Consider the following 15,638-nt stretch of genomic DNA (forward strand, 5'->3'; position numbering starts at 1 on the left):
GCCATTTCGGAAAAGCCTATATTGTAGCGGCTATCTGTCGGAAATACTATTGGTTGGTATTAGAAGCTGATATAGACTATTATATTTGAACCTGTTCTATCTACCAATAGGTTAAAATATATAGGCACCGGCAGTATAGGCTACTTAAGCTGTTGTTAGTTTTATTAGAACCGTTTGAAACGGTAACTATAGACTTTATAATAAGATTATTATCTATGGGATGGCAGAGAGTAATGGTTGACATTATACTAATTATCGTCAATCTATTCTTAAAATACACTATCTACTTACTAATACAGAAAGCATTATTAGCTAAAGGACTAGTGAAGCTACTCCTAAAGAACCTAGTGCAGTGGATTATCTTCCTATAGTATATTGTCTTAGATTAGAATAAGCTATTTATCAGTGAATTCTGGCAAACCATATACTTCTATCTAGAGATAATCTGGAAACTGTTGACGATAGTCTATCTATAAATAGATAGATAGATGGAGTGCTAGAATTAAATAATAGAATACTTTCTCCAATGCTATACGAACTATGAGTAGATAGACTGGCTATAGTAGATCTTACTGGCATAGAATATATACAATAATAGTTAGTATAGTGTCACAAGGTAATCTTCAATGGAAACCTTTATAGGATTCTAGGGAGACCTGAGAATAGATGTTCCCAAAGATGCTCTCTCAAGTCTAAAGGATTGGGAGCCACGTATTATAAACTAAATAGAAGAGCTCCATACCAAACAGATAAATATTTAGGAATGCTTAAAAGAAGCTAAAGAAGTATAAGCAAAGTACTATAACCAAGGAAAGATTTATTGGGAATTCAAAATCAGAGAATAAGTTATACTTTAGACAAAGAATATAGCTTCACTCTGATATAATGAAAAACTAGCTGATAGATATCTAGGCCTATTCTGAATAGTAGATATATGGGGGTTAAATATATATAAATTTGACCTTACTTTAAGATATAGAGGAATCTATTTAGTTTTTTATATCTTTTTATTAGAGCTGTATTATACTAACACTAGGAACCATACTTCTCCAGGACTGGTATTAGTAGATGGTGAACCTGAGTATACTATTCAAGGAATAGTTTAGGACTGGAAGAGAGGCAGGGGAACGGAATATATAGTCTAATGGAAAGGGTAGCTGATTGAGGAAGCTATCTAGGAACTAGAAGAAACTGTTAGAGAAACTGAAGCCTTTGATATCTATCTATAAAAGAAAACTGAAGGGTAAATTATGTTGGAACTATGCCAGTGAATTAAAGGGAAGAGGAATGAAAGGGATTTTTTATTAAAGGCTTGAAGGCTGTGTATACTGTGTAAAAAAGATAAAGAATAAAATAAACCTGAATTACCTAGAGATATCTAAATATAAGCTCTATAGGGTATTGTATTAGAATACTAGGATATTTATAAAAAGTTCTAAAGGGCAAGTAAACATATTTCAATTTAGACCTAAAAGCCGCGGTATTGCTATATAAGAAAGAATTTTTCAGATATATCTCTAATAGTAGAGATAGTTACTAAGAGTGTGAGTTATTTTATATATTTTAGCCAGTAGGTGTATAAGTTCAGGATTAAATTTAGTGTTATAATTATTAAAAGGTTCTCTGTAACTAGGGGTGGGTAATCTATGCTGTATGTAGAGCAACATAGTTAGTCTATATAGGGCAGTAACACCTAATATGGGGCTACTGAAGAGGGCAGGGTATTAGCTTATGGACTGCTAGGCAGTAGCCGGGGGATCTACTGTTATAATGGTGGGCGAATTACTTTGCGTTGCTATAGTAGGAGTAGAACTACCTATACTGGTTAGAGGCTTAGCTGAATGAGGATTAAATTGACAATGTATTACTATGTTTAATGTTTTGATGGTATTCTCTCAACTGGCAGTACAGGTCGCTATTAGTTCTATAGTTATGGTAGCCTGGTTGAGCTACTCTGCGGGAATCTAGTGAATATTAATATCTGCAGAAATATATAGGCGAAAGGGGAACTTATTAGATAGTATTTAGCTATAGACTTTTTTAACCCCTTGCACTAGGGGCAGGGTTTATTGTTAGGGCTGGGGCATTCCAGGTTAGGGTTGTGGTCTAATAATCATAGGTATTGCTGGCAAGGCAGGAAATACGCCTCTAGGAGACGCGCACAAGGCCTGCGATAGGGCGAGGGGGTTGGTATGCTGGGTGATGTAGTATTAGCTTTGTTGTTTTTATTATTATCATCATCTTTGTCCTCAACGTCGTCTTTATTGGTATTGGTAGGGGAGGGGGAGTGTACACGCTTCTTTATAGAAGAGGGAGTAGTGGTGGACTTGCTCTTCTTTAAGGATGATTTCTTCAATAATTTCTTCTGTACTATAGATTATAGTATACTAATAGCTATACCACTAGCAATATATATTAGCTAGGTATAGTCTAACATAGAGATATCCCCGTCAGAGGATAAGATGATTAGTGAAGTAGCTAGGAGGTGGTGGGGGGTCTTCTTTTTTGGAGCTATTCTGCAAACTGTCAGCGAATAATGAACTGAGTAAATATTTAAATAGGCATCGCAATTGATATAAAATAACTAGCAGAGGATATATTATTTATGTTTAGATAGTATAAATGAATGAAAGAGTAGGGGGGATAAGCACAGGGTTGGCAGTAGTGTGATAGACTGTTTGATAGTAAGAAAGAAGAAATAAACAATGGCCTGACCTATAAATGATATATTAATAATATATATAGATAGGTCCACACACTACACGCGCTAGTCCTTATAATAATAGTACCTGAGCTTATTTATATCTTCTACAAGAATCTGCGTAAAGAACACTGACGCAGCTTCTAAGAAAAAGAAAGATAATGTGAGGCCGTGAGATCTTTGGGACGCACTAGATGCCGCACTTTGTTATACTAGCCTCATAAAGAGTTGCTAAGCCACTAATAAAGCGGTATATATATACTAACCTTCGCACAGGGGTTGCTGAAGATCAGCAATCAGTTTGACTACCTAGCGAACCATAGCTTTACTATTGAATCCAACTCTTGCCTGCTCTCTATATAATATCCTCACAAGAATATGATTATAGAAGTCATTCAGTGCTATTATAATCCTCTAATAAAAAGACACTAAGGAGTTGAAAGGATAATTAAAATGATTATCTGAATATTCTACTTTTCTTATGTCTGAAAAAGGGTTGAAAATTATATTAAAAACTGTGATGAATGTAATAGAAATAAAGCAGTATACTATAAACCCTTTGAAAAAATGTAAATATTAGAAGTATTAGAAGAAGCATAGAAAAGTATTACTATTGATTTTATTTAAGGACTATTATAGTCTAAGGACCTAGTAATAGAAGTTATCTATACTGATGCTATAATAATAGTTAACTAACTTATAAAATATATTATTTTAGAATTAATACTAAAAGATATAATAGTAGAATAATATATAAAATTTATATTATAAAAAGTTTTTGTATGGACTGGATTACTAAATAAACTTATTATAGACTAAGATAAATTATTTATATCTAAATATTAGTAGATAATTATAAAAGTATACAGAATATATTATAAATTATTAACCATGAATTACTAATAGACTGATAGCTAGTCTGAAAGAATAATTTAAACAGTTAAATAGTATTTTTAATATTATTTAGACTGGGAATAAGATAACTAGATAGAATTATTATTATTAGTACAGTTTATATTAAATAATACAGAAAATATTATAATAAAATAAGTTCTATATTTTATAAATCTTAGATAATGTAAAGTGGGTGGTGTCTGAAAGACTTATATATGAGGGAGTTGGAACCTACTGGGCTCTGAGGGGGTTCCTACTAGGAGTCGAGGCAGTATATAAAGTAAATAGATATGGGTTATATTGATATAGAATAAACCGCTTGAGCCCCTTCATCCTGGGGGATGGGGTCTCAAGCTTATAAGCCTGATCTAGATGAGATCCTACTTCCTAACAGGGTTATATTCACCGAGCATGAGGGGTAGATGCATCCTTTGTGATGTATCAACTCAACCCGCGGAGGATATGCAGGCCTTTGTAAGCCGGATCAGCATCCCCGAGCCTGGCACTTCACAATCCATCCCTCCTGGAAGGGATCGTCCTCGAGACCTTGTATCCGTAGGTTGGGAATAACCTCATGTCTGACGCGGTGGTTGCTGCGGCAGCCGGCTAATCAAAACAAAGGGCATCACGGTTTCCTGATTCGGAAGGCGGTTTGGTGCAGTAGTGGGTGGGTCCACCCACGCGTGTGTTGACATATGGGAATTCTAAAAATAAACATGGGATGTTCCTTATCCACGCGCAGCAACACCTTGGTATGTGCCCCTTGTTGATTCCCCTGTTGATTGGTTTCGAGTTGTAAGCTATTATGGATATTTTGCTAATCTTAAATCATGGTAGTTCTTAGAATCAAGCTTTTTTCTTCGTCCTGTTCTGCTTCTGCCTCTGCCAGCAATGGTCCCCCGCGCCCCCAAGCCCGTTCGTCTCCCAGTTCAGGTGCATGTTGACCTATCCTGACGTTCTTGTAGAAAACCCTAACCTGTTGTGGGCCCTCGGGCTCTACTCGTTGTGGCCGCGGTGCTCGCTGCTCTGCTCTGGTAAGTGCTTCTTTGAGAGGTTCCTAGTCGGCTTTGAGTCGGTTCCTAGTGGAATGGTATAGTGCTTTGGTATCCCGAGTTACCGCAGTTGTCTCTGGGACTTCTCGTAATAGTTATCCAGCAGTTATTAGATCATTGGCTAATAGGTTTGAATAATAGGAGAATGTTTTTACTCCCCCTGCCGTCACTATCGAGGAGCTTGACGCATTCCTTGCTGTTGTAAGTAGTTCGATATAGGCTTTCTCAAATCGACCTTGGTTTCCCTTTCCTAGTAGGCTCCGTCTCGGGGCCTAGGTGGATAGTATATGTAGTAGATACTAATAGGTATATCCAATTTTTAGGAAGATTCGGACTTGTTGTTCTTTGAGCCTGATGCCGATATGACTGATCGCCTTGAGTCTGGCCCTGCCGGGGATGCTACTTTGGCTCCCTTGGCTGAAAACATGGTGGAGGATGCCGATAAGACTCTTTGTTATACACAGGCCGCCTCTGAGATGCCTGTGTCGGTGGCTTCTGCCCTGGGTATCCCTGATGTCCTTCTGTCTGGCGACCAGCCAGACTTTTTGGGATACTATGACTCTTAATCTGGGGCTTCTTTGTGTGCGCTTGGAGTACGCGGTCTATATTGGTTGACTAGTTAGGAGTTAGCTCGATTGGTGAGGGTCTTTTCTGCGTACTTTGGTGCTGTTCCTGTGGCGGATGAACGCTTAGTACTTTGGCAGAGCCACCCCTGTTTGTATTGTGCAAAACTGGTGGGCCGCTACTAGAATTTCTGTGTGCGGTGTCTGCCAACGGAAAAGTGTTGTCGCTGTTCCTGTTTGGGAGTAAAATGTGATTCTATACCAGACTCGCAGTTGGCCTTATTCTGTATTGTGCAAGTAATGTTCCGCTTGGGCGTGTCTCCAGAGGCCATCCGGGCAGCCGCTGATTGGGTTCGGGTTGTCGAGGGGACGCTTCGTAGAGAGCCATCCTCGTCATCTTCTCAATCGCGGATTCACTTACTAGGACCATCCAAGTTAGACTGAGTCGCAGTATTGGAAGCCTGTCTTAACTGGATTGAAGGCATTATAGGCCAGATTCTTCAAATTTTGAATTGGCAAGTAAGTGTAATCCCTTTTTAGTGTTTACTTTCAATGGGGCTTTTGCCTAGTCTAGTACTGATGGTAATAGAATGAATATTTTGGTATTACGCCTGCCGCTGTTCCTGCTATTCCTGCTTCCCCTGCCGCCCGCCGTTATGGCGGTGTTTTGTGGAGTCCTCCTGCATAGGGTGGTTCTTTGGGACAGTAGTTTAGTCTTGGTGGTTGGTTTTCTTTTGTTTTTTTGAATAATGAAATCTTCTTTCTCGTCGTGTGATTTCCTCGTAGAATCCTCGTTAAACCTGAAACCCGGTGGGAAAAACAGGAAGAGTGATTCCGGAGCACAGCCGGCTCCCTCTCATGGCCAAGTAGTAATCCTTGTTGGTGGTGCCAAGGGGTGTAGTGGAGGTGAGGAGGTCATATTTATATACTAGGACGGTTCCGAGTCGGAGCCTTTGTGGCTCCTAGTCGGCTTCGGGTAGGAGGCCCCAAAGTGATGAAGACCAAAAAAACCTGTTCTTAGGAAAAGGGTCTATCTTCTTTTTGCTTTGTAGGCTGCCGACTGGTGATATTCCTCAAGGAGTTCCTTTGCATTGCCGAGGTCTTCTTTATCCAACCATTTGTTCTCATAAGAAGGATATCCAAGCCATTTTACCAAGTACTTGGTTCGTCCGCGGTAGGTGCGATGGTTGACGATGGCTTTGATTTCCCATTCTTCTTCGTCATCCACAATAATCGCTTGTGGTTCCTGTTCATTTTCTTCTCTTCTCCGTGGATAATACGGTTCTAATAAGGAGATATGGAAAATAGGGTGAATTTGACGCTAATTCGTTGGTAGCCGGAGCCGGTAAGCTTGCTTTCCTATCCTTTCGATAACCTTAAAGCTTCCTTTATATGGGAAGTCAAGCTTCTTGTTTGGTCTAAAGGATTTGAGGTTTTTTATGGATAACAGCACCCGGTCATCTACAGTGTACTCTTTTAGTTGGTGATGTTTATTATAATAGGTGGCTTGCACTTGGGTTGCTTTTTTAAGATGAAGCTTTACCTGCTCCCTGATTTCTTTTAATTTCTTGACGCGTTCTTGCGTTGATTGAACTGTGGAAGGTTCAACATGGTTATCAAAGGGAGGCTTCGGGTCGAAGCTGACTAGGCCTCTAAGTAGGGTCGTCCTAGTGCTTGTATGTTTTGAGTTATTATAAGCGAACTGAGCTGCTGATAAATACTACGCCCAGTTATCCTGTCGCTGGTTCGTATAGCAGCGCAGATAGTGTTTTATAACCTGGTTCAATCTCTCCGTCTGGCTGTCCGTCTGTGGGTGAAAAGCAGTGTTCAATCGTTGCTTGATTCCGAACTGATACATCAGTTTGGACTAGAATCTGCTAGTGAAAAGCGATCCTCGGTCAGTAACGATGCTATCTGGGTAGCCGTAGATGTTGAAAACTCTCTTGGTTATTATATCTGCAAGTTCTTCAGTATTAATACTCTTCTTACAAGGAATATAGGTGCCTAGCTTAGTAAAGCGGTTGATAATGACCAATATAGAGTCATAAACTTCTTTCTGAAGTCTGCTTAGAGGCAGGTCTATGACGAAGTCCATAGATAAGCTTTTACTCGGTCCTAAGGGGACTGGTAATGATTGTAATTGACTATAAGGTCGGTGCCTTTGCACCTTTGCAAGCTGATATATCTTACAAGTACGAATGTACTCGTCTATGTCTTGGTCCATCCTGGGCCAATAATACTTTTGACTTATTAAGTCAAGAGTTCTTGCGACGCTGAAATGACCTGTATATGGGTGGTTATGATGCAACTTCATAAGTTCACTCCACAGAGCCATATCCTCTGGTATATATACCCTCTTGTGGTAATGTAGAAGACCGTTCTTAGTACTCCAAGCCGCCTTTGAGTCCCCAACTCAGTTCTTAGTTGCCTTCGAGTCGTTTCCGACTCGGTTTCTAGGTAGGTTCCTAGTTGTCTTCGAGTCGTCTTCGACTCAGTTCCTAGGCGAGTCCGTTAATTTGGATTTAGAAATCCCGTCCGCCGGAACCATCTTCCGCTGAGAAAAGGTGTCCCCTTTCTGCAGCTTCTGTACTAGGTCTGCAGTTGACGGTGTTAAAGAGCCAAAAACGTCCTCGGCTTGCATTGCTCCAAGTGCAAGTCTTCTCTGGCAACGGCAGGCTCCGGAAACCTGACCGTCTATACGCAAATCTGTACTGGGGCTCTCCCCTTGGGATAAGCTTGTCCTACTGGGACTATCCTCTAGAGATATCAAGCTTGCCAGCCTTATGCTGGACTCCAATGTGTTTAATTTCAATTTGTGTTGCAAAGTCGGTAATAATCCGACATCTTCTTCTCCCTCCCTGTCTTCAAAAAAGTCTGGGCGTCGGGATGGAGCGTCTGAAGGGTTCTTTACCCCAGGCTTATATTCAATCTCGAAATCATAAGCCGCTAGAAGCTGAGCCTATCTGGCCTGCTTTGCATTCAACTTCTTCGCAGTGAAGAAGTAAGTTAAATTATTATGGTCTGTCTGCACCCTGATGGGGTGCTTGCTACCTTCAAGGTAGTGACGCCATTTCTGGAAAGCAAATACAATTGCTCCCAATTCCTGGTCATGCACCAGCCAACGACGTTCTGTCTCGCTATGCTTTTGGCTTAAGAAAGCAACTGGATGCCAGTATACTCGGTTTCTAGTCGGTTCCGAGTCGGAGCCGACCCGGGTCCTAATAGGATCCGTATCGGAGCCTAGTTGCAGAAGTATAGCTCCTCTTCCAACCTTCAAGGCATCCGTAATAATCTTGATTCTCTTCTCTGGGTCAAAATGTCTTACCACCAAAGGACTTTTGAAAACGTCACGAAGCTCTTCAAAAGCCTTCTTTGCTTCCGGAGTCAGTTTGAACCCACAAGTCCCCATTTTGGGATCTCCTTTAAGCATCTCAGACAGCGGTGCTGTTATGGTTGAAAAGCTTCTTATAAATTTTCTAAAGAACCCAATAAAGCCCAGGAAAACTTGGATCTCCTTTACAGACTTTGGTTCAGGCCAGTTCCGAATAACTTCAGTTCGTTCGGTGTCCATCGAGGTTCCTTGCTCATCAATGACATAGCCTAGGAATTTTACCCTCTGCTGATGGAAACTGCACTTTGAAGCTTTTGCATATAGCCGGTGGTCTCTGAGCCTCTGCAGAACCTATTTAACGTGCTTCACATGTTCTTCTTCTGATTATGAATAAATCAGGATATCGTCAAGGTAAACGATTACAAAATCATCAATAAGGCCTTTCAAGGCATCATGAATATAAGATTGAAAGGTCACGGGGGCATTAGTCAACCCAAATGGCATGACTAAATACTCATAGTGCCCATACCGAGTTCAGAAAGCCGTTTTCCACTCATCTCCGCGCTTGATTCTTATCCGGTGATATGCATCCCGGAGATCAATCTTGGTAAAGCGTTTAGATCCCGTCAATCGGTCCAGCATCTCGTCTATCCTTAGTAGGGGATAACGGTTTTTGACTGTAATCTCATTGAGACCGCGGTAATCCACGCAGACGCGTAAAGAGCCGTCTGCTTTCTTTGCAAATAAAATAGGTGCACCGGCTGGGCTTGTTGATTCTCGGATCCAACCCTTCTGCTGCATCTCTTCTAGGTATGTGCGCAGGTGTTCCAGTTCTTTCGCCGAGCATGGGTAAAGGGGTCCATAAGGAGGGCCCTTTACACCTGGTTGCAACATAATCTCATGATTGACATTCTCAGGAGGCAGGGTTGCCGCCTCCTTTTCTGAGAATACATCGGTGTACTCATTATAAGTGTCCGGAAGTTTTCCTTCTTCTGGTTCGACTGCTTCTGCAGATAGAAAGAACGTGGTCGCTGTTCTTGCCAGCAGTCCAAAGCGTCGAGGCGTCTCAATTTTAATCTTGGTGGGCAATTCTTTACTTTTTCGAAATTGCCACTTTTGCCCGCGCCAGGTAAGGATCATGGGATCTTCGTCCCAAAGCCAGGTCTTCCCTAGGATGGCTTCAAATCCGGTCATGTTGATTACATAGAACCGTAGGGGATAGTTCTTTTCTCTCCCCTTTGTGTCAATAACCGTGATGTCAAGGTTGAGGATAGCGAAGCAAGTAGTGACCTGCCCGTCAACGAATTTGACAGGTTGTTCTAGGTTCCGAGTCGGCTCCCAGCCGGCTTCGAGTAGGAACCTATATGATATAAAATTCTCGTCTGCTCCAGTGTCGAGCATGGCGGTCACCTCGGATCTTGCTTCGGGAAGGTTCAATCTTATGTGAATTGGCATAGCGAAGTTCTTCGAGTCTTCCTCCTTCCTCAAACTGGCAACCACGGGCAGTCCTCATTGGGTTTGCTCTTTGTCAGACTGTTTCTCAGTCTCCTTTTCCTTTTTTGTATGGGTAGCATTTAGCTTCGGGGGTGAAATTGGATTCCCTTCAGCGGTTTTGGTAGCTTTGCACTCGGTGGCATAATGGCCAGTACGATTACAACGATAGCAGGTCACTGTCGACTTGTCCTTGTTCTTTGAGAAGGATTTCTGCTTCTTCTGAGATTTCTCTCGGTCGTTGTGATCTGATCTATATTTTCGCTTTCGAGTCGGCTTCGAGTCGGAACCTTCTTGGTTCCGAGTCGGACCTTGGCCTCCGGAGCGATTGTTATTCTCATTTTCGGCTTTCCTTTCCAATCTCCGCTCTTGCTTCTCGATTTGATACAATCGTTGAGCGGTAGTAATTAGGTCCGGAAGCTTCGCTGGGAGCGTACCCATTCTCGTGATATCCGAACGGATCTTTGGCAACAGCTTTGCCAGGAAGATTCGATATTTGAAGAGGTCTTCGGCCGGTGGAGGCCCGCCACTTCCTTCTCTCGCTTTCTCGTAGAGAATCGAGAATTTGGAATAAAAAGCCTCAGGGTCTTGTCCATTTGACTGTGTTAGGCTTAATAAAGCCATAGCGCTGTTGATTCCTCGGTTCTGGGGGGATTCAATCTGGTCCTCCAACCAGGTTCGGAAATCGTCAAAGGTAAAAGATTGCAAGTTAATCGAATTTTTCTTCTCTCTCCATTGGATGCGGTGGTCTCCATCAAGCCAAGCGGCAGCATATTGGACTTTACTTGCTTCGTCGGGGTAGGACCGGGGACGACTTGAGATGTTGTTTTCCACGTCCTCAATCCATTCCTCGAATTCCTTGATTGATTTTGAAGCGAAGCGCTTGGGGTCTGGAACCTTGGTGTCACGACGTTCGCTGGTAGTCGCGTGCGACGGTCCGGTGGTTCTGAGTCCTTGTATAAGGGCCTGCAGCATCTCCATGGTCATGTTGACCTGTGGAACAGCTTGTGGAGGTAATTCTTCGGAAGTCGCATCCTGCGCCGGTTCAGTACTGGTATGGTCCTGAGCCTCTTCCTCCTCGTGTACAAATCCCGGGTTAGGAACTGGAACAGTTCCCGGTTCATCCGGTGTTGGAGAAGTCATGCCTCGTGTAGTCACCATCGTCTCGGAGTCGATTCGGATCCTCGTGGAAGCGGTTTATAATGTAAAGTGGGTGGTGTCTGAAAGACTTATATATGAGGGAGTTGGAACCTACTGGGCTCTGAGGGGGTTCCTACTAGGAGTCGAGGCAGTATATAAAGTAAATAGATATGGGTTATATTGATATAGAATAAACCGCTTGAGCCCCTTCATCCTGGGGGATGGGGTCTCAAGCTTATAAGCCTGATCTAGATGAGATCCTACTTCCTAACAGGGTTATATTCACCGAGCATGAGGGGTAGATGCATCCTTTGTGATGTATCAACTCAACCCGCGGAGGATATGCAGGCCTTTGTAAGCCGGATCGGCATCCCCGAGCCTGGCACTTCACAGATAATATCCAAGAATGATATGGTCTGAAGTACTATGAGAAGGATTATCTGAAGCTATAATAATATAAATTAACAAACTATAAACATTCTATTAAATAATATTGAAAGATATTAAGTAGGCTAAAAACTGAATAAAGACCTACTATAACAAGAAATATAAGGATATGTTAATCTTTAAAAAAGAGAAGAAAGTTTATTTATTATAATAAATAATTGGATAGAAAAAATTTAATATTCTAAGTAAGAGACTAAGTAATAAACTTGATATTATTAAATATAAACTTTTTATAATTTAAAAAAAACTTGTCACAGACGAAAACGCGGTGGCCCCGTTGCCGCATCCCGCCTGGCGTCTGGCCGCCCTAACGAGGCCCCCCAGCACCGCCCGCGCCGCTGAGCACCGGGCGACCCCCCGGGGGGCCCCCGGGGCGTCCCGGTGCCACCCAGTGTCCCCCTGGTGCCCCCCAGGGGACCGGCCGGAAAACCGTCAAGTCGACGCGAAGGGGGGAGGGGGAAACAGGGCGCCGTCGGTGCCTGCCAGATGAGTATGAGAGAGCGGCCGGCCGACCACCTCTCGCCCTACCCCCCGTCTCACTCTTCTCCTTTTCTTCTCTTCTCTTCCTGCATCATCCGTACGCGAGCTCGTCTATACCGAAGGGGGAAACGAAGGCTCAGCGTCTGCTTTCACTGTTGGGGAGCCACTCCACTGGTCAGCTCCTCTGCCTTTTATAGCGAAGGACTCACAAAAAAAAAAAGGCCAAAAAAAAGGCCAAAAAAAAAAAAAAAAAAAAAACCAGTCCAGGAATCGGGCCTGAAGATGCCACCGCAGAAGGGATTCGCGGCGTATTGGGACAGGGCGCGAGAGTCAGGTGCGGACCAGAATCGACAGGGCATCGATGGGCAGGTTGTGCGGAAGAGGGTCGTCCCGAGTACCACGAAAGCTTACGACAAGGTGATCACGATGTTCGAAGAGTGAGTAGACCCTGGCCTAGGTCGTGGAGCGTGAGGGCTGACGCGGGCCCTTCTGTCGTGGCCAGCTACTGCACGGAGTACGGTCTACAGGCGGCCGTCGCGGCGTACGACATGAGAACGCTCAAGGACTTCATGAATATCGTCAGCTGGGGCATCGAAGGGAAGTACGGCGACCCGACCCCGGGAGAGCAGGCCATTATTTGCAAATGGAATTATTTGACGGCCAATATCCGCCGCAAATACGGCAAGGACGTCCCTCGCGAGGCGACTTCCTCAGTGACCAACGTGAGGCTCTCTCCTCCGGTGGCGGGAGGCCCCAGCTAACCTGTAGACAGTATCTGCAGACATTCGTGATCCCGAGCATCGGAGCCCCGAGCCGGAAACGTCCCAAGAGGCAAGCGACCACGTCGCGTTTCGTGCACCTGGTGGCGACCCTGTGGGAGCGTGACTGGCATTTGTATCGGCAGCCCCAGGCTCGGGTGAGTCTGTCAGCGGAAATCCTAGTCTACAGCAGTAGCTCGGCGAGAATTGGTGAGATGATCCAGTCCAGCAGCCGTCCAGGGACGGGCAAGGGCGTCTATTTCCGGGTAAGTCTCGCAGCCGTCTTTCCTCCCCTCCCTCTACTGCTTCTTCATCCTAGGGAGGGAGACGGTCGACGGCTGGCTGATGCGCCCCCTTCTTTTGTAGGATGTCGTGATGGTGATCTTCCGTAATGAGGAAGGGATGGCGGAGTTCGCGGTCCGTGTCGTTCGACCGGCCAAGGGTCAAACGTACAATCCTGAGAACAAGTAAGTCTGGCATCCTTTCCCTTCATCAACATGGCGGCGACGGGGTGGGCCACTGACAGCACGACCGGGAGATCAGCCCAGAGCATGCCATGCACGAAGGCCGCGGTGCGAAGCCCTTCTTTCTCAACCCGGTGCTGATGTTTCTCGCTCTTTGGGTCGCCCGTGGTGCCTTTCGAGACTACTCCACGGTCGACCAGATCCTTGACATCCCCCCGCCGGCGCAGGGAAGAGATGCCCATGTCCTCCGCTGGCGAGATGGGAACCTTCCCCTCTTTCCAGGGGTCGATCAACGGATCCAGAAGGCGAACGCTTTCGACGCCCACCGTTACCTCCTGGGTAAACGTGCCGGGTTTCCGTACCCCCCCACGATTCATGAGATCCGGGCGGAGGGCGTCAGTCTCGTGGGTCAGTACATCCCCCACGGCGGCGCGGCGTCACAGGGAGGGGGATTTGTGCCCGTTGCTAATGTCTTGTCTCAGATAGCATGTATTCAGGGTCGAAACGTATGAAGCATGCCGGCCACGCCAACCCTCGAATACACAACAAATTCTACGAGCCCAATCTGGCCACCGATCTGCAGAGTTTGCAGGAAGGCAACGACCCCCGTACCTTGGTCAACGAGGTCTTCCGTGAGCTGTCCATTCCTCGTCACCCCGACCTGGCCCAGGAACTGCCCGCGGCGGAGCAATATCGGCTCCAACAGAGAGAAGACTACCGAGACATTCAACGGGCTCTGGCCGATGGCCAAACCGGGATAAACCGCAGTCGCCTGTACACGAAACTGCGAGGACTGGAGAAGCGGGCCTTGGATGTGTTCCAGCGATCACAGCAGCAAGCTGGTCCCATCGAACCCGGCTGTGAAGACGATGACGGCTACTCCTTAGGTCCGCAACGGTCTCGGTACGCCCGAGCCTGCCGCCTGATGCCCCTGCGTCGACGGTTGGCGGAAAACATCTTCAAAGTAGGCCATCTTCGGAGCCCCCTGGGCCGTCAGGTGCTGGCAGATCTCATCGCGCTGGCCGGTCAGCGTCACGAGATCGAGATCCGGACGGGCTTAGAAGCGGACCGGTGCCATTGCGACGTCGCACACGATAGCAACGACGGTGCCAGCAGCTCCAACGGTGAGGAAAGCGACGATGGCTGGAACAGTAGTGTGGGCGATGGGAGCGGTGACGACGGTGATGCGGGCTGCGTGAGGGACACGACTGGGAGGCAGAGGTAAGAGACCCGACCCGGGTCGTACCCCAGTAACCACAAGACGAGCGACGAGCTGACCGGTTCTGTGCCAGCCCGAACATCGGGTCGTACGGCCATCCCGCAGCTCGATGGCGCCACATTCATCGATGCCATCGGACGTATCTGTTTAGGAAGCATGGCTTCGGGGAGTTCTGCTTCATCTGCGACACCTGGTTCACGGGTCGGCTGCAGTGGGAGGAACACTGCCGGTCACACGTGGGCAACCCGTCCACAATCCCAGCGCAGTGTAATCCTCTGATCTACGGAGCGACGTTGGTCCACCCGGGTTTCTGTCCCGTCTGTCTTGGCAATGGCCACTTCTCGCAGTACCTTGATCGCGGTTCGTGGAAGAAGCACGTCGACGCTTGTTTTGGTGTCTGGGTGGGGTCCCACCGTCGCCCGTTGTCCTGCCCGTTTCCCCACCCCAAATGTGCGGCGCTTGCCGTGGACCCGTTGACGCTTGTTTTCCACTGGTGGGACATTCACGTGATTTCAATCCCACGGGAGACAGTTGACAAACTGCAAGACGTGGACCCAACTGTTGAATCGATCGCTCCCTCGCGGCAGCGTGGATTTGCCTTTATCGATCAAACCCAGTTCGCCAAGGCGCGCGTCCTCGCGGGTGATGATGGCGTGCGTCCAGGTCGCTCCGGGAAACGGGGTGTTCCGTCCATCGCCGAGGACGTAAAGACGGACCGGCGGCGGGCACGTGACCTGTCACGAGGGGAGGCGTCCACCGATGATTGCCAGCCAGCCAAGCGCCTGAAGACTCGCAAATATCCAACCATCGCTGTTGTGATACCGTGGTCGCCCTTGTGGTCTTCAACGAGGTCGACGGCTCTTAGTCCTGGGCGGCTCGTAGATCAGAGAGGATCAGGGCACACGCCAATGACGGAGTTGAACACCCAAAAAAGTAGGAACTCGCGGAGTGCTTGCTCCTTTCATCTGAACCACACATAATAACAACCATAATTAGAGTCAGGTGTGCATAGGTAGACGTCCAGCCACCCCATTTTATCATGTGTGCTCATGCATTAAGTAAGCTATAATCACCGATTCGATTCACATGGTTGTACAC

The 15,638-nt window shown here is 46.0% G+C and overlaps 3 protein-coding genes across 3 annotated transcripts; 2 read left to right on the plus strand and 1 right to left on the minus strand.

The window, feature by feature from the left end:
- Positions 1-4,486: 4,486 nt before the first annotated feature.
- Positions 4,487-5,213, plus strand: TRUGW13939_12004 (uncharacterized protein; the record flags this gene model as incomplete). Its single annotated transcript, XM_035495108.1, has 4 exons — positions 4,487-4,510; positions 4,561-4,629; positions 4,789-4,848; positions 4,971-5,213. The coding sequence occupies 4 exons, from the start codon at positions 4,487-4,489 to the stop codon at positions 5,211-5,213; spliced, it is 396 nt and encodes a 131-aa protein (XP_035351001.1).
- Positions 5,214-10,050: 4,837 nt separating this feature from the next.
- TRUGW13939_12005 (uncharacterized protein) lies at positions 10,051-11,193 on the minus strand (the record flags this gene model as incomplete). Its single annotated transcript, XM_035495109.1, has 1 exon — positions 10,051-11,193. One exon carries the CDS (start codon positions 11,191-11,193, stop codon positions 10,051-10,053), a length of 1,143 nt encoding a protein of 380 aa, XP_035351002.1.
- A 1,188-nt stretch (positions 11,194-12,381) lies between these two features.
- Positions 12,382-15,520, plus strand: TRUGW13939_12006 (uncharacterized protein; the record flags this gene model as incomplete). Its single annotated transcript, XM_035495110.1, has 7 exons — positions 12,382-12,536; positions 12,602-12,821; positions 12,881-13,123; positions 13,224-13,324; positions 13,401-13,729; positions 13,804-14,542; positions 14,614-15,520. 7 exons carry the CDS (start codon positions 12,382-12,384, stop codon positions 15,518-15,520), a joined length of 2,694 nt encoding a protein of 897 aa, XP_035351003.1.
- Between the last annotated feature and the right edge of the window lie 118 nt (positions 15,521-15,638).

Source organism: Talaromyces rugulosus, chromosome VI (assembly GCF_013368755.1).
Source record: "Talaromyces rugulosus chromosome VI, complete sequence".
Lineage (NCBI taxonomy): Eukaryota > Fungi > Ascomycota > Eurotiomycetes > Eurotiales > Trichocomaceae > Talaromyces > Talaromyces rugulosus.